The 19,617-nt window shown below is 41.2% G+C and overlaps 1 protein-coding gene across 1 annotated transcript in view; it reads right to left on the bottom strand.

Annotated features, from left to right (window-relative positions):
- The window catches only part of LOC115169555 (epidermal growth factor receptor), a 55,184-nt gene extending 39,229 nt beyond the window's left edge, over positions 1-15,955 (bottom strand). Inside the window, exon 1 of the mRNA XM_029725281.1 lies at positions 15,672-15,955. Within this exon, the coding sequence (XP_029581141.1) occupies positions 15,672-15,774 (103 nt within the window). The 5' untranslated portion in view covers positions 15,775-15,955. The remainder of the gene's footprint in view (positions 1-15,671) is intronic.
- Positions 15,956-19,617: the final 3,662 nt, after the last annotated feature.

Raw genomic sequence — 19,617 nt, 5'->3', positions numbered from 1 at the left:
TTTCTGAGATACTGGATCAGGCGTGCCTGGGACCGATGATCATACTACGCTCAAAGTTGCTTAGGTCACTCGTTTTGCCCATTCTAATGTTCAATCGAATAGTAACTGAATGCCTCGATGCCTGTCTGCCTGCTTTATATAGCAAGCCACAGCCACGTGACTCACTGTCTGTAGGAACGATCCATTTTCGTGAACGTGGTGGTGTACCTAATAAACTGTCCGGTGAGTGTATGTACTGTACATTTGTATATACTTTAAATTATGTACGGCAATTCCACAGTAACAGAATGATGCTGAAACTCAAAATGTATGCCAAACAAAAAACAATGATACTGAAGTTAAACAAACCATACAACTCTATGCACCAGGATGACTTCTAATACACTTTAAAGTTAAACATCTGAGACTCAGCATCATTCAGCATCATGTTACCGTGGAATTGCTCTGTACTTCTATCTAAAATACACACACACACACGTGCCTTCACATAAATCATCTACGATGTGTTTTATGTCTAGCCTTACATGAGGTTTAGAGTCTAGTCTTACATGAGCTTTAGAGTAGCCTTACATGAGGTTTAGAGACTAGCCTTACATGAGCTTTAGAGTAGCCTTACATGACGTTTAGAGTCTAGTCTTACATGAGGTTTAGAGACTAGCCTTACATGAGCTTTAGAGTAGCCTTACATGACGTTTAGAGTCTAGTCTTACATGAGCTTTAGAGTAGCCTTACATGACGTTTAGAGTCTAGTCTTACATGAGGTTTAGAGTCTAGTCTTACATGAGGTTTAGAGACTAGCCTTACATGAGGTTTAGAGACTAGCCTTACATGAGGTTTAGAGTCTAGCCTTACATGAGGTTTAGAGTCTAGCCTTACATGAGGTTTAGAGACTAGCCTTACATGAGGTTTAGAGGCTAGGCTTACATGAGGTTTAGAGTCTTACATGAGCTTTAGAGTAGCCTCACATGAGGTTTAGAGTCTAGCCTTACATGAGCTTTAGAGTAGCCTTACATGAGGTTTAGAGACTAGCCTTACATGAGCTTTAGAGTAGCCTTACATGAGGTTTAGAGTCTAGTCTTACATGAGGTTTAGAGTCTAGTCTTACATGAGGTTTAGAGTCTAGCCTTACATGAGGTTTGGAGTCTAGCCTTACATGAGGTTTAGAGTCTAGTCTTACATGAGGTTTAGAGTCTAGTCTTACATGAGGTTTAGAGTCTAGTCTTACATGAGGTTTAGAGTCTAGCCTTACATGAGGTTTAGAGTCTTACATGAGGTTTAGAGTCTAGTCTTACATGAGGTTTAGAGTCTAGCCTTACATGAGGTTTAGAGTCTTACATGAGGTTTAGAGTCTAGCCTTACATGAGGTTTAGAGTCTAGACTTACATGAGGTTTAGAGTCTAGTCTTACATGAGGTTTAGAGTCTAGCCTTACATGAGGTTTAGAGTCTTACATGAGGTTTCGAGGAAATGTTTTCTCTCCGGGAGACAGTGTAAGTGTGAAAGTGCCTCAGGTGTGGAAAATCACATCTGCTTTACAGCAGTCAGACTCAGGCTGACAAATCAGAGGTCACATGTCATATATACACATTACAACAGAGACCAACAGGTATCTGTCTGACACCAGTGGAAAATCTCAAATTACGACATAAAATATTTTTGGGGGACAGAAATTGAACCACACAGACAGACAGACAGACAGACAGACAGACAGACAGACAGACAGACAGACAGACAGACAGACAGACAGACAGACAGACAGACAGACAGACGGGTTCTAACCAAAAGCAGTGCATTATATAGTGAATAGGAATTCCTCAAAATCAGGATGTCATAAAACAAGCCTCGATCTACAACTCAGAGGGAAATTAGAAGGCAAACATGCTGAATCTCAACAATTATAGATTCAGAACATATGGAGAATATGAATGTACATGTACAAGCGGACAAATTAACTATATACAGTGCTTTCGGAAAGTATTCTGACACCTAGACTTTTTCAACATTTTGTTACATTACAGCCTTATTCTACAATGGATTAAATATTTTCCCCCTCATCAATCTACACACAATACCCCATAATGAAAAAGCTAAAAAAAAAAAATTCAATATTAGCAAAAAAAAATATATACATATTTTTTTAACCTTTACTTAACTAGACAAGTCAGTTAAGAAAAAAATCTTACTTTCAATGTCAGCCTAGGAACAGTGGGTTAACTGACTTGTTCAGGGGCAGAACGACAGATGTTTACCTTGTCAGGTCGGGGATTCGATCTTGCAACATTTTGGTTACTAGTCCAACACTCTAACCACTAGGCTACCTGCCGCCCCATTAATATATATTAATTAAGTATTACATTTACATAAGTATTCAGACCCAGCTATTTTTAGGTCTCTCCAGAGATGTTCGATCGGGTTCAAGTCTGGGCTCTGTCTGGACCATTCAAGGACATTCAGCGACTTGTTCCGAAGCCACTCCTGCGTTATCTTGGCTGTGTGCTTAGGGTCGTTGTCCTGTTGGAAGGTGAACCTTCGCCCCAGTCTGAGGTCCTGAGCGCTCTGGAGCAGTTTTCATCAAGGATCTCTCTGTACTTTTCTCAGTTTCATCTTTCCCTCGATCCTGACTAGTCTCCCAGTCCCTGCCGCTGAAAAACATCCCCACAGCATGATGCTGCCCCCACCACACTTCACCGTAGGGATGGTGCCATGTTTCCTGGTTGCCATTCAGGCCAAAGAGTTCAATCTTGGTTTCATCAGACCAGAGAATCTTGTTTCTCATGGTCTGAGTCCTTTAGGTGCTTTTTGGCAAACTCCAAGCTCGCTGTCATGTGCCTTTTACTGAGGAGTGGCTTCAGTCTGGCCACTCTACCGTAAAAGCCTGATTGATGAAGTCCTGCCGAGATGTTTGTCCTTCTGAAAGGATATCCCATCTTCACAGAGGAACTCTGGATCTCTGTCAGAGTGACCATCGGGTTCTTGCTCACCTCCCTGACCAAGGCCCTTCTCCCCCTATAGCTCAGTTTGGCCGGGATGCCAGCACTAGGAAGAGTATTGGTGGTTCCAATCTTCTTCCATTTAAGAATGAGGGAGGCCATTGCGTTATTGGGGACCTTGGTACCCTTCCCCAGATCTGTGCCTTGACACAATCCTGTTTCAGAGCTCTACGGACAATTTCTTTGACCTCATGGCTTGGTTTTTGCTCTGACATGCACTGTCAACTGTGGGACCTTATATAGACAGGTGTATGCCTCCCCAAATCATGCCCAATCAATTGAATTTACCACAGTTGGACTCCAATCAAGTTGTAAAAACATCTCAAGGATGATCAATGGAAACAGGATGCACCTGAGCTCAATTTCCATTCACATAGCAAAGGGTCTGAATACTTATGTAAAAAGTATTTCTGTATGTTATTTCTAATACATTTGCAAAAATGTCTGAAAAACTGTTTAAGCTTTGTAATTATGGGCTATTGTGTGTAGATTGATGAGGACCATTTTTTATTTAATCAATTTTAGAATAAGGCTGTAACATAACGAAATGTGGAATAAGTCAAGGGGTCTGAAACAAACATATGACTCATATAGAGCTTTAATATAACCATGTTGTTTATTAGACCGATGGGAGGACCACACAGGAAGTGGCTAAAATGTAGGTATTAGTATTAGGAAAGCCCACCCATTATGGAAATCAGACAGCCACCTCCCTTGATCCAGCCCCAAGGACGGTTTGGGGAAGCAAAGACAACTTGTTTTGTTTGTGGAGCTATTGTTCTCTTCCCAATGGGGGAATCCTTTCTGTGCAAGCCATATTCCACAGAAATGTTCTGCTTAAAGACCCAAGGGTAGGCTTGTTACTGAAGTTACCACACCTCGAATGATGAGAAAACGAGAAATTCCAGGCTCTGGTATCTAAATATGATGCAATGTGTTAGGGAGTGTATGAAGATTAAAGAAAAGACTATGATAGGCAACTGAGGGATAGCACGCAAATGTGGAAATATTCCAAACCAAATGTCAAGAATCTGACCCTGTTTTTCTGAAGGTTGTTTGTGCACCTTTGATTTTCAGGTGTTAGAGAAGAAAGATTCCAGTCACTGTTTCATCTGTTGAAGAGCCAGGTTTAGTTGTGAGAGGAGTCAAGAGGAGAGAGAGTGTGAGAGAGAGAGCGTGTGAAAGAGTGAAAGTGTGTGTGAGAGAGAGGATAGACCTAGGCCACAGTGGAAAACACATTAATTTGCCTACCAGCCAACCAAACAGCCAAAAAACAAGCAAGGAACTGGAAGTGAGTTCTTTAAGTTTTTGATTAGCTGACATCAATATGGTATTACATAAAACCCCTTTTGTACTTAGGCCTCTGGTCTTTTAACTTTTACAACATATTTTATTTGATTTATTTCACCTTTATTTAACCAGGTAGGCTAGTTGAGAACAAGTTCTCATTTGCAACTGCGACCTGGCCAAGATAAAGCATAGCAATTCGACACATACAACAACACAGAGCTACACATGGAATAAACAAAACATACAGTCAATAATACAGTAGAACAAAAGAAAACAAAAAGTCTATATACAGTGAGTGCAAATGAGGTAAGTTAAGGCAATAAATAGGCCATGGTGGCGAAGTAATTACAATATAGCAATTAAACACTGGAATGGTAGATGTGCAGAAGATGAATGTGCAAGTAGGGATACTGGGGTGCAAAGTAGCAAGACAAATAAATAAATAAATACAGTTTGGGGATGAGGTAGGTAGATAGATGGGCTGTTTACAGATGGGCTATGTACAGGTGCAGTGATCTGTGAGCTGCTCTGACAGCTGGTGCTTAAAGCTAGTGAGGGAGATATGAGTCTCCAGCTTCAGAGATTTTTAGAAGAACATAGAAGAACAACTGCCAATGTTTGTGCCATTATTGCAGTTCAATATTTTAATAGCTGTGTGCTGCTATATACTTAAACAGGCCTACTGTTACAGCATATGCAGAGTTTATAGATTATGCAAAAACATACAAAATATTTAAGTTATCTGTGTGCTTTAACCTTACTAATCGAAATATTTGGAGAGAAAATACATAATTGCACGCAATCATACTGTGATAACCTCCCTCAATAAAATAAAGGATATTGACAGTGATTTTACTGATGGGGAAGAAAAATACTCAGTCAAAGCATTTAATTCACAATCTGTGTTTTCTGATCAACTTTTTTTATTAGTAAAATATGGCTTCATCGCAATCGGTATAAGGGGTCGCAGAACTCAAGTGAGCAATGGGCTGTTTTCCTGGTACACGATACTGCCTGCACCTGTTGAGATGGTAAGATAGCAGCAGGGCCTTTAGCTCGTTTTTCCAGCCTAAATTCCTGCGTCTCTTTCCACTGGAGCCTCTCACACAGCCACAGATGACCCACTGGATCATGGAAAGGCTATAAAAGCACTCCATTACTCTGTTACCATGTACATACAAAGGATTGAAATAACCTCAATGAATAACTACTAGTGCTGGGACAATAAACCAAAAATGATCGACACCGACCATACCGATCACTTATCCCAGGCATTTTGCTGATATCATTCAATGCGATAAGTAGCCTATACTAGAGAGATGTGAAGTTTAAAATTAAATGTTTTGTAATATGGGTGATGATTTATGAGACAATTGATGGCTACAACCATCTAACTAGTAGTAGTAGTTTAAAGGATAATAAAACAATTTATTTGATGCACATTAATGTTATAAACTTATTGTTCCATTTATCGTTATCGCATCAATTCAGACAATTTATCGTGATATGTATTTTTGTCCATATCACCAAACTCTAGTAACTACATGCAGACAAAGCCCCTTCTCCAAAGCATATCTACGCTGAACAAAAATATAAACGCAACATGTAAAGTGTTGGCCCCATGTTTTATGAGCTGAAATAAAAGATGCCAGAAATGTTCCATATCCACAAAAAGCTTATTTCTCTCAAATGTGTTTACATCCCTTTTAATGAGCATTTCTCCTTTGCCAAGATAATCCATCCACCTAACAGGTGTGGCATATCAAGAAGCTGATTAAACAACATGATCATTACACAGGTGCACCTTGTGCTGGGGACAATTAAAGGCCACTCTACAATGTGCAGTTTTGTCACACAGCACAATGTCACATATGTCTCAAGTTTTGGCGCTGAGGAGTATTTCTGTCTGTAATAAAGCATAAGCTGCCTCCAACGTCATTTTAGAGAATTTGGCAGTACGTCCAACCGGCCTAACAACCGCAGACCATGTGTAACTTAGCCAGCCCATGACCTCCACATCTGGTTTCTTCACCTGCGGGATCATCTGAGAACAGTCACCCGGACAGCTGATGATTACTGTGGGTTTGCACAACCAAAGAATTTCTGCACAAACTCAGAAGCCATCTCAGGGAAGCCCATCTGCGTGCTTGTTGTCCTTACCAGAGTCTTGACTTGACTGCAGTTCGGCGTCGTAACCGACTTCAGTGGGCAAATGCTCACCTTCAATGGCCACTGGCACGCTGGAGAAGTGTGCTCTTCGCGGATGAATTCCAGTGTCAACTGTACCGGGCAGATGGCAGACAGCGTGTATGGCGTCGTGTGGGCGAGCAGTTTGCTGATGTCAATGTTGGGAACATAGTGCCCCATGGTGGTGGTGGGGTTATGGTATGGACAGGCATAAGCTATGGACAATGAACTTAATTACATTTTATCAATGGCAATTTGAATTCACAGAGATACCGTGACGAGATCCTGAAACCCATTGTCGTGCCATTCATCCTCAATCATCACTATGTTTCAGCATGATAATGCACGGCCGCGTGTCCAATGGATCTGTACACAATTCCTGGAAGCTGAAAATGTCCCAGTTCTTCCATGGCCTGCATACTCACCAGACATGTCACCCATTGAGCATGTTTGGGATGCTCTGGATCGATGTGTATGACAGCGTGTTCCAGTTCCTGCCAATATCCACCAACTTCGTACAGCCTTTGAAGAGGAGTGGAATAACATTCTACAGGCCACAATCAACAGCCTGATCAACTCTATGAGAAGGAGATGTGTTACGCTGCATGAGGCAAATTGTGGTCACAGCAGATGCTGACTGGTTTTCTGATCCACGCCCCTACCTATTTTTTTTAAAGGTATCTGTGACCAACAGATGCATATCTGTATTCCCAATCATGTGAAATCCATATAATTTATTTCTTGACTGATTTCCTTATAGGAACTGAATAATATATCACTGAAATCACTGCTGACCATCTGGTAGGGGATGGAAAACATTTCTTGATGTTTAAACTGCCATTGTTTTATCGGTTTCCCGTTGAACTATAAGAAAAATGCATTAAATGCCATGTGAATTCACAATGCAGCTGTTCTGCTTCCAGCAATGGTCTGGGTCTCACGGTGCGTCCCTTTCAGATGGTTAAGCATTGCACCTGTACTACCATTACTTTAGGCCAACCTCAATTCCACCTTGCAAAGTTTGCATTTCCTTCTCATTGAACTTCTCAAAGTATTGCCATACAGGACTTCATTGCTGTCGCTTGCCTTTCTCTGACATTTTTTCCAACTGTTAATTCCTCGACTCCTTGTGCGTCAACTCCTGGTGTTGACTCCCATTTCTGAGTGTCAAGATTCGATTCCGCTAGGTTAAGATTCAGTATTTTTGGAATGGAGATTTATTAGTTGCCGTACATCCGAGAACACAAACCCTCGCATCTTTCATAGCGAGCTAGCGAGGGACGGAGAGAGAGGGGAGGGGCACAGTATAGGTAGGTCGGCCACCAGGCAGACAGTCAGAACCGTGCACTGGGCCTATCTATTGGCAATCAAAAGCTGTATGTTCTAATGGAATGATGTATCTTGCAATTTCTTGGCTTGCGATGTCTCGCAACTTCAATAAAGCAGAGCCTATGATCAATGAATAGGCTAGGATATTCTACATGCAACAGACTAAAGACTGAACACACTCGCATCATCAGCGAAGAGAAAAAGCAGGGGTGGAATCATTAGTCCAAACAATTGTAAAACAGAACTAAAAAGTTTCTATTCGACAAATTCAGGTAGGTCCCTCCCCAAGATCATCCGTTCACTTACTCTGCTTCTCACAAAGACACGTTGGTTGGATCCAAAAATCTCACATTTGGGCTCAACAGACCAAAGACATTTCCAAAGGTCTAATGTCCATTGCTGATGTTTCTTGGCCCAAGCAAGTCTCTTCTTCTTATTGGTGTCCTTTAGTAGTGGTTTCTTTTCAGCAATTCGACCGTGAAGGCCTGATTCACGCAGTCTCCTCTGAACAGTTGATGTTGAGATGTGTCTGTTACTTGAACTCTGTGAAGCATTTATTTGGGCTGCAATCTGAGGTGCAGTTAATTCTAATGCACTTATCATCTGGGTCTTCCTTTCGTGTGGTGGTCCTCATGAGAGACAGTTTCGTCATAGCGCTTGGTGGTTTTTGCGACTGCACTTGAAGAAAGTTCTTGAAATTTTCCAGATTGACTGACCTTCATGTCTTAATGTAATGATGGATTGTCTTTTCTCTTTGCTTATTTGAGCTGTTCTTGCCATAATATGGACTTGGTCTTTTACCAAATGGGCTATGTTCTGTACACCACCCCTACCTTGTCACAACACAACTGATTGGCTCAAATGCATTAAGAAGAAAATAAATTCCACAAATTAACTTTTAACAAGGCACACCCATTAATTGAAATGCATGACTACCTCATGAAGCCGGTTGAGAGAATGTCAAGAATGTGCAAAGCTGTCATCAAGGCAGGGTGGCTACTTTGAACAATACAAAATATAAAATATATTTGGATTTGTTCAATACTTTTTTGGTTACTACATGATTCCATGTGCTTTTTCATAGTTTTTGATGTCTTCGCTATTATTCTACAATGTAGAAAATAGTATAAATAAAGAAAAACCTTTGAATAAGTAGGTGTGTACAAACTTTTGACTGGTACTGTACGTCTCCCGTTTGGCATGTCTCCTGTGATGCGGTTCACAGCAGCACTGACGAATGTGTTGACATGACAACTGTATCAGAGTTTTGAACAACCCTTCCCCCCATTTTGTTCCATGCTGGCTGAAGACCTAGCTAGCCAGTAACTAGCTAACACCAGACACAGATGAAAGGGGAGACATAAGTATCTTTGCCATAGATGAATAGTGTACATGTTTTATTGAATTTGATGGCTCCCTACAGTCAAATTTAGGCACCAGTAGAGTAGCCATCTAGCTATATAAACCATACCCCTCCGCAAACATGCCTTCTCCGATGTTGGCAATATTTATTTAAATTAGATAAGAGAATATCGTGTTACCATTGGTGTATTAAAATGAGAGTTAGGGTGATGTCACCCTATCCCCTTAGTAAACCCGCCTCCTGAATCCAAGTGATTGACATGGAGGAGGGTGTATCTCCCTCCAGCTCCCTGACAGGTTCATTGTCAGTTACAGAGGGGACCAGTAACTTTATGATCAAACTTCATCAATGTAGAAGCAACAGTCATTTTTCATACTTTGGTCATCATACTTTGATCTGGTTTCATCCAGACATCATCAAATTGAATGAAAAACATGATTGACTGTTCATGACCTTTAAGGGTCCCAATTTAATTTAAACGTTAGTTCACACCCCTACCATCTGGTATGCCTAACAGCTCTGGACCTGCTTATCATGACACGTATTGATTCATTTCCTTGAAGGCAAAAATGGACCGAAGCCAGATTAATGATAACAAGCTGGAAATAATGGTGTCCTAATGACAGAATGGAAATCAGGCCATAACAATTGGCTTCTATAGCTTCAGCTTATGAAGACACATGTGGTGATATTTCTAACAGCACTTCAAGACCAGATATGGCCTTGAACCACAGCTGGGTGCCCCTGCTCATGTCAGCCATAGATCAGAGTCCTCAGCAGAGGTATCAGTGTTCCTTCCTGGATACCTGCAATCTACAAAGCCACCATTGTCCCTCTGTGAAACTGTACTCGTCTCGCCAAATGAAATCTCTCTCTGCCACTCTGAGGTAGAGCAGTTTATCAAAGAGAGAAGCAAAGAGGGAGAGTTGGTTTCTCTCCAGGCAGCAGTTAGCTCTCATGGCCATGCTCCAGAAGCCATATACACAACAATGGCTTGAGCAGATGAGAAATCTGGGAAGGTCATCAGAGAGCACACCTGGGTTCAAATAGTATTTGTTTTCTTTCGAGCACTTTAGCAGCACTTGACCGAGCTCGCCTGGCGCAATGGAAACAACGGGATAGTCCCAAAAGTGCAAAACCCTTTGTATCTGGCACTGATCAAACACTCAAAGGGATCAAACACTCAAAATATTTGAAAGACAACCAATACTATTTGAACCCAGGTCTGTCAGAGCTGCTACAATAGCCAGGCAAGCACCTCCTTGATTCTAATGAACAGCCAGGCTGTTTCTGGGGTTACTAAAGTGTTGCAATCTATATTTCCCTCACGACGACAATATTAAAAGAAAAGGAATGCGTTTTGTGAAATGATGGAAAACAATGGATGATGGCTGGATTGTAAGGATTCTGGTACGGTGCAGTGGCACTGAGATAAGATCATATAAGGTGTGGAAGAATAGTATAGGAATGAAGTGGTAAAAAAAAGAAATAGGCTAGTAGTAAGCACCACGCAATCTATGCTTTATTGACAATATGTCGGCCCTTAGGTCTTCCTCAGGTCAGACCGGAACATAATCTTTGACCTGCTGTGCCTTTATGTCATATTTTCTTATACAAGAATAGGGGAGATACACTACAGTCTGACTATACCACTCACACGGCTTAATTGAAAGATAGCAGTTTGGTTTGTTGCACTTTAACTGGATGTATACCTACACCTCTCACTTGCACTCACTCACTGCCTAGACATACAGCCATACAAGAGCTCCAGTCACCTATTAACTGGGAATAGCAGAATATTGCTGAGGGGAACTCTACTACCCTCCATATCTCTTCTCTCTCTGACAGCTTGGGGTGGGGAGGGGTGATGAAATGACACATTGAAAATATAGGAATGTTTAGGACTGCCTGCAATAAGAAAATGTCAAGCATCTGAAAATGCCTATGTTTTTGAATGTGTCCTTTCTACCGATCAAAAACTGTTAATGACTGCAAAAAGAATCATCTTAACCAGTATGGAATTCTCCAAATATAGATCCACTGGAAGACACACTGACTGAAATGCATCCGAGCCCGGTAATGTATAATTGCTGAAATGATAGCTTCCGGGTGGATGATGATAATTCTATGGGTTCTATTGACGTCCTCTCACAGAAGATGACAGTTTATAATCATTAATACCAATGAAGTGCATGAAGGAACATCAGAAGATCTCTCAGATCTTTCAGAAGATATTTTTCACCAAATATTGTATGAGGAAGGACCTTGGCTAGAGGCCATGGATGTTGATTAGGGGAAAGGCTGCGCCAACGTAGCCTGTTTGGCGTGACAATGACAGCAATAGAGTCGGCAAGACAGTACAAACTGATCTGGAACCAGGCTAGTGCCAACTTGCAGGGAGGAACACTAGAAGATCTCTCTCAACACTAGTTATACCTGAATCCCACCACAACCACTAAGCGGGTAGCCAGGCCGCTTGGCTGTCACAGTAGGACTGACAGAGCTGACAGGCCCTACTTCCTGTGGGAGATGGTTAATCGCTGCTAAGTGCATTATCAAATCTCCAATTCAGCTCAACAAGGACAGAGGGAGCCCAGTAGCCCACTGATTTGCCTTGATGTCTTCCCCATGCATACAGGATAACAACATCTACTAAATGCATTCACATCCCCAGAGCAAACTCCGGCAGGACTTTCAGTCCTTCTTATTGTCACTTATGTAGGAAGAACAGTACTGTGGGGGTGTGTTTGTGGTTTTCTCCCACCCATCTCAGCCTCATGACAAAATCTGTAGAATTGCAGGAAAATAACTTTAAAACTGTACAATTTTCACAGCAAAAGTTTGTGTCTGGTGGCCAAGATGAGGGCCTCCAAAAAAAAAAAATATATATATATATACACATTGGCCACATCTAACTTTGCCACCGCTGCTGAAAAAGTTCAACACTGACATTTAGCCCTAGGACATAAAAATAATAGTCTATCTAGAACTCTATAGAGAAATTCTAGGAAAATGCTGAAACAGAAGTTTTTCGTTTTGAGTAGGCTACATTTATTTCTTTTTATGACTTGAATGTGGAAGACAAGCCACAACGTCATTAACATAACGCGACATTCCTGGCATCTTCTCTCTCTGCTGAGTAACTCATATCACTTTTAGGTGTAACCTCCGACACTCAGTGAACAGCGAACCTGGTTTAAAGAAACCGATGAAGCGACACCTCACGGCACGACGCCTCTCCCCTAATTGACCTAGATAGTTTGTGTGGGTGTACTGATAATATGTAGGCTGTGTTGTGACGTTTGAAATGTACGTAGCTCTGTCCTTGAGCTGTGCTCGTCTATTAATGTTCTGTATTATTACACGTTTCATGTTTCGTGTGGACCCCAGGAAGAGTAGCTGCTGCTATCGCAGCGTGCTAATGGGGATCCTAATGAAACACCAAATACCTTTCCAATCCGAACCTCTCAATTGCCTTTATGAGACAGAGCTGTAACATTTCAGATGGCTGTTTTGAAATCAGCCAAAATGAGGAGAATGACGTTAAATGGGCAGACTATGTCATACGGTCATTTCGCACAATGTTTGGTACTTTCCGAATGCAGTGTATGTCAACAATCCTTCCTCCAAAGGACTATTGTATGGATTACATTTTGTGAAAATACCCCAAATCAAGGTCTTTTTTTTGTGTGGAGGAATCACTCAATGGCAGGGCTTGAAATTCTGCGAAATTCTATGCATCGCCAGCTTTTTTAAACTAACGTTCTGTGTACTGAAACTTAAAAAGACTAACTCTCCAGTCAGACAACTACTGACTCTCTAAAAGCCTTATTTAGGGTCATTTCACTTCTTTTACAACAGGGTGCCAATGTGCGCCTTCCGGTTTGTTTAGCTGCTCTGAAATATTTAGGAAATCTGTCTTTTGGCTCACAAACACGCCTGACTTGTTATGATTCTGTGAACACCGGCTGGGACTGTGAGAAGAACTTGCTAGAACAGGCTGATGAAACCTGTTGCACTTGTTAACTCTGTAGGGACTCAGTAGGGACGACGGTTTGCAGGGACTCTGTAGGGAGCATGGTTTGTAGGTTCAAGTCAGGGACCACGGTTTGTAGGGACTCTGTAGGGAGCATTGGTTGGAAAGCTGTGATTGTTATCTGCTACAGTGGTGTTGGGGGACAGGATAATAAGACTTGATGATGATGGATGAACAACGGAACTAAAGGTTATGAAGGCTTAAAGAGGCTCCCCAGGGGCCACCTTCTTACACCTGCCTCTCCTGGGATATTTTTTATTTATTTCACCTTTATTTAACCAGGTAGGCAAGTTGAGAACAAGTTCTCAAATATATGGATATATGGAGTCATTCCACCATTCTCTTCTGTTCTAACTGGCTTGATGTGAATAAACAAACCAGTGTCGTACAAATATAATAGACTTGAATTCTGCACATTAGGACCCATTTATTGATGTTGTTGTTTTTGTCCTCTTAGTTTGAGTGACCACTTATTGTAAATCACTCTAAATAATAACATCTGCTAGCTAGCCTACATTACCAAAACGAAACAGAAATGTTTTGATCTCCGTAAAGATTTTTTTCCACGACATTGCCACCACCAAAGACTACATTTGCCTTCTTGTCAGCTGAGGGATGACATATAGTTCACTGGGTGCTTGTCCTCCTGGTTTACTCTGCCTCGCAAAGCTTCTATTTACTTAGTTTATTCATGCTTACTGAGGAAGCTAACTAAATTGGCGTCAGAAGTCGTACATGTTGTAGGGCAGGGCTATTCAACTCTTACCCTACGAGGTCCGGAGGTAAATTATTTTACCTGATAATTAATTGCACCTACCTGGTGTCCAAGGTCTAAATCAGTCCCTGATTAGAGGGGAACCATTTTTTTTAAAGCAGTGGAACTGGCTTCGAGGTCCAGAGTTGAGTTTGAGGGTTGTAGGGAAACCAAAAAAACACCTTCAATGTGCCATGCAACTGAACTCATTTGTCTACTTTAGAATCATTACAATTGTACTATGGTTAAAATAAAATCTTTGAAGAACACAGACAAATGAAATAGTTTAGAGTAGCAGACATAACAGCTCCACTTGTGTCTAGTTAACAATAACCCTGTACATTCATGACCTTTAGAACAAGGCCAAGAGAAAGACCTTCACTGTTTTCTCTACAGTAAACCTGTTTCATACATCAATTAAACAGATTATTTGTTGATTATACGTTTGGTAACAGAATGACGGTTTGTGCTGTTTGTGCCGTCATTCTGTTGCCAAATTTTGGATCGGCACTGTTTCTTGTACAATTGTCTGTTGTTAAAGGCAGGCCTTGTCTTGTGCATGAGTTGTACGGTTTAACTTTTCTTTCAATCGTTGGTTTTTGTTGTACATAACATTTTAAAGTGAAATTGGATTTGTCCTTTACGTACGTAAATGATGCACACTATGCAAAATGATGTTCTCCAACTTGTACACTGAGGTTATAAAACCATTAGGAACACCTGCTCTTTCCAAGCCATAGACTGACCAGGTGAATCCAGGTGAAAGCTATGATCCCTTATTGATGTCATCTGTTAAATCCACTTCAATCACTGTAGATGAAGTGGAGGAGACGGGTTAAAGAAGGATTTTTAAGCCTTGATACAATTGAGACATGGATTGTGTATGTGCGCCATTCAGAGGGTGAATGAAAAAGACAAAAGATTGAAATGCCTTTAAAGGTATGGTAGTAGGTGCCAGGTGGACCACTTTGAGTGTGTCAAGAACTGCAACGCTGCTGGATTTTTCACGCTCAACAGTTTCCAGTGCATATCATGAATGGTCCACCAACCAAAGGTCATCCAGCCAACTTGACAACTGTGGGAAGCAACGGAGTCAGTCAACATGGGCCAGCATCCCTGTGGAAAGCTTTCCACACCTTATAGAGTCCATGCCCCAACGAATTGAGGCTGTTTTGAGGGCAAAAAGAAGTGCAACTCAATATTATGAAGGTGTTACTAATGTGTTGTACACTCAGTGTATGTTGCAATTCAAAGTCTGGTACCGCGGAAGCCATTACGAAACAACTCTCCTCCATTCCCGGGCATCATCAATGGAGTGAATATTCTGGTGCGTTGCCTAAGGCTTCGTTTCGCATGGAAGGCGTACTGTAGTTCGCGCTGTAGTGGTCTATTGGTCCATGCCTGTGGTACATCAAACAGGACCTAGGCTACTATGAAAGTATATCATCGATCTTTCTATACAAGAATAATACACTGTGAGTTAACTATTTTTCACAAGTGTCCTACATAGTCTCAGACATGTAATAACCAGAAAGAGTTATTCTCCCCTGGATTCTTTCCCACGCAAGGCTGTCTGGAGTTTCTACATCTTTGAGAGTTTGTACTGAGCTCACGGCAGTGAAATACCTCAACTTTCGTTGATCATTTAAAGAAAAGCAACTAGGATACCAAAAATGTTCAGTAAAATATGCTAACATAAGCACATCAAAGTTCGTTGTCTTACCTTTCTTTTCCGGTAAAGCACACGAGACCAAGGAGACCAAAGAGGTGAAAATGATCCCGATTTGAAACTGTGTGGCCATGGTATTTTTGAAACTCGTCTTCATTCTTCCTCTCCGAATGAAAACGTGTCAGTCCATACTAATGATGTGTACAATTCAACTAACTTTACAGTAGAACTGTGAGCTGGCGTCAACTGAAGGGACTTTTCCTTTACTAGTAAGTTTGACAGCTCCTCCTCTCCGGGCTGTGTAGCTCAACAATACGAGGCGCTCGAAGGAAAGGAAGAGAAATGGATTTCCGACGTCATCCGCAGGGAGGACCATTGGTGTGCGTCCTCAAGTATTCTCTCAGGTAAGCGGCTCACCAGGTATGACGTTAACAACGGGTCTCTCTTTTCAACATTTCTGCATGACGCTACACATTCTCATGATGCTATTTACATTTAAGGACAGAAAAATACAGAATGTTAAAAGCGAAATGTACAATTTTGAGCCCTGAATGCTGATTGGCTGACAGCCGTGTTATATCAGATCATATACCACGGTTATGGCAAAGCATGTATTTTCACTGCTCTGATTACATTGGTAACCAGTTTATAATAGCAATAAGACACCTCAGGGGTTTGTGGTATATGGCCAATATACCACGGCTAAGGGCTGTGTCCAGGCACTCCGCGTTGCTTTGTGCATAAAAACAGCGTTGTGGAGAAAGTTCGGAATGAGACAATTTCATGTGTACAACATCTATAGACCTGCGTCACTATACTGAGAGCGTTGCCGTTTCTAAAACAACGTAGTTGAGCGTTTTGGGTGCCCCTGCAACTGCAGAATGAGCATGAGGAGTATCACAAAAAATGTGTCTTTACAGTACACTTCTATAACATTCCATTTATGTAAAAAATAAAATAAAATAAAAAAGTGGTAAAACAAAAGCAGTTAACTTGTCCGTTAAGTCAGACTATAGAGGCGTTAGAAATGTGCTTCCTATGTATTATGAAGAGGGTATTTATTCTTGATTCTATTTCACCAGATGTATGTCCTTAAACCGATTATTTTAGAATCGCACACAGAAGAAGTTATAAGGATAATTTAGTGGCTACCGGCAGCCTGCAATATCCCGGTCAGTCTTCAACTTGAGATACTCAATGAGAGGGGGCAGCACTGAGCTTGCCTGCAACATGACTTCCTAGAGTAGCTCAAACTGCGCATGCAATGTTTCCATAAACTCCTCCATGAAGCAAGAAGGTGGCACGCTAAAATGAAATCTGTCTCTGTGTTTGCCAAGATGAGTGGAAAATATGTAGACAGAGTGTGTGCATTGTGCAAGTGTGTGCTTTAATTAGTAAGGTACCCCCCTGGTTGTCTAGGGCTTAATTGAAAGGGAAAAACCTGCAGACGCTAGGCCCTCCATGGAATGAGTTAGAAACACCTGCTGTAAGCAGTCTATGGACAAGGTATGACAGCAATCCATGCTTTGGTTTAGTTGCGCGAAAAATGCTAATATCGGTCCCATGACTTGAATGGGTTTTGTGCCACATGCTAAACCATAAATGTACCACAATTCATAAACTTCAAATCCCCTGGAAAGAAAGCGTCTAGACAATATTTCCCCATGCTACTAGCCTAGCATTTGGTTTGCAACAGTTGTTGTTTGTCTAAACCTTGCTGCCTGCCTCTCCCAACCTGTGCAACAATGTTTCTGTGTCTTTTTTTTTTAAATCTGCAATGTGCCATATGAGAAAGAACTTGACGAGACTGACAGCTTCTCTGAGCCAGGCAAATTCATTTAGCTGTGATTTTGCAACTACAAGATTTTGTGTCTCTGTTCTATTTTTAAGAAAAAAAATAATTTTGAGTTTTATTTGACATATTTTTTTTTCTTTAAGCTCTCAATTGTCTGGATTTCACTGTATTGCACTGTAGCCTTGTCTCACACCCAGACTTGTAATATTCTGCTATGGATTTTTCTATATACATTTTGTTTTAGAAGCACATATTATTTTCTAAGAAATACAGTTCTCTCACAGTATTGCGCCATTACCATCACACTGAACAAAGTAATCAATTATAGTGCTTTTTCAACATTAAATCATTGTATGGTGTACGCTACACCCTACTCCCCAGATATGAAAGATTAAAGAGGCATTGTTACATTTGTTTGATAGAATACACCTCTCTCTCTCAGCCAGGTAACATAATGTCTCATGGGCAGTATATCAGAGGAAATGTCTTGCTCTGGATAGCAGACCAAGGATGCACTGCAGTGTAGGAGGGAGTCAGGGGGAGGCTAATGAGGCTATTTTAAACCAACACACTCCATGAAAAAGATCTGATCTATCTCACCTTTTCATGATGAAATTGGATTGATTATTCACTATTTATATAACGGGTGGGTCTAATTCTGAATGCTGATTGGTTAAAATCGCATTCCAGCCAGTGTCTGTTCCACAAGTTACCACCGGCTAAATCTATGAGGTTAAAATGCCTATTCACTCTGTTCAATCTGACTGCGAAATCCACTGTCTCATCAGCCCAGCCAAGCAATTTATAAACTTCATCTCCACAACGGCTATGAAAAGCATCTAGACATTATCTCACATTTCTTTTATACTAACATTTCGTTTTCAACAGCAAAGATTTGTATAAACCTTGCTGTCTGTCTCTCCGACATTTTTAACATTGTTTCAATATTCAAATTCGATCTCCATGTTAATGAACGTGTCAGGAGTCGGGACGAGAGTGTCACGTCCTGACCAGTAAAGAGGTTATTTGTTATTGTAGTTTGGTCAGGACGTGGCAGGGGGTGTTTGTTTTATGTGTTTCGTTTTTTTTGGTTAGTGTTCTATGTTAGTCTATTTCTATGTTCGTTCTATTTTTTTCTATTTCTATGTTTAGTTTATTGGGTTGACCTTCAATTGGAGGCAGCTGTTCCTCATTGCCTCTAATTGAAGGTCCTATTTAGTAGGGGTGTTTTTCTATGGGTTTTTGTGGGTAGTTGTTCCGTATGTGTAGCTGTGTGCCTCACAGGACTGTTTCTCCTTGTCGTCGTCGTCGTCGTCGGTTTTTGATTAAGTGTTTGTTTTGGTTTTCTTCTAAATAAAGAAGACGAGCATGCACATTCCCGCTGCGTTTTGGTCCAATTCCTACGACGAACGTGACAGAGAGAGACAGGCAGCGTTTCTCAGCCAGTCGAAATCATGAATCAGCTGGCATCATTTTTATGGATATATACAAAGAAATGTAATTTGAAAAAAGGTGAAAGGAAACGAACTGCAGCTAGTTTGCAGTTGTTCCAGCATCAATTTGAAGTTATTGTGTTAGCTGTGTTTTTGGCTAGCTCCTCTGAACAACAGTGTCCTGACAAGTTTCGCCTGACATTTTCTATGCCAGGCGAAATCGCGCCTCATTAGCTCATTGTTATGGATGTATCCAAATAAATGTCACTAGAAAACAACTTAAACAAATGCAAATGCAGCTACTTTGCTTTTTATTCTGGCTGCACTTTTTGATGTGACTGTAAGTTAGCCGCAGTTGGCTAGCTACTGTAGCAGGCAAGGGATAAGAACGTTGCCAGCCAGTATGGTAATGAAACATTTAGAACGAACAACTGGGTCGCGTCCATAGATACAGAACAAAAAGACGGAACGACTGGGTCTCGTCACTGGCAACAGAACCGATAGAACGAACGACCAGCCGGCTTGGGTAGCAACCCAAGATTTGTGTCTATATCTTGTGGAAGGATGAAATAGTATGAATAAATTCATGAAGCCAGCTGGTCATCAAGCCGGCTGACTTTGTCTCGTGCCAATATATCCTCCAAACACCGGCTTCCCAGGCATTATCACTTAAATGTACTGTACAATGAACATTCTGTACTGTAATTTCCTTAAGAGTTGAAACAGGACAGGATGACTAGTCTACCACTTGTGGAAAGATTCCTATTGGATT

This window comes from Salmo trutta, chromosome 31 (assembly GCF_901001165.1).
Source record: "Salmo trutta chromosome 31, fSalTru1.1, whole genome shotgun sequence".
Lineage (NCBI taxonomy): Eukaryota > Metazoa > Chordata > Actinopteri > Salmoniformes > Salmonidae > Salmo > Salmo trutta.
The sequence above is the reverse complement of the archived record's forward strand: the minus strand, read 5'-3'. Positions and strand labels throughout refer to the sequence as shown.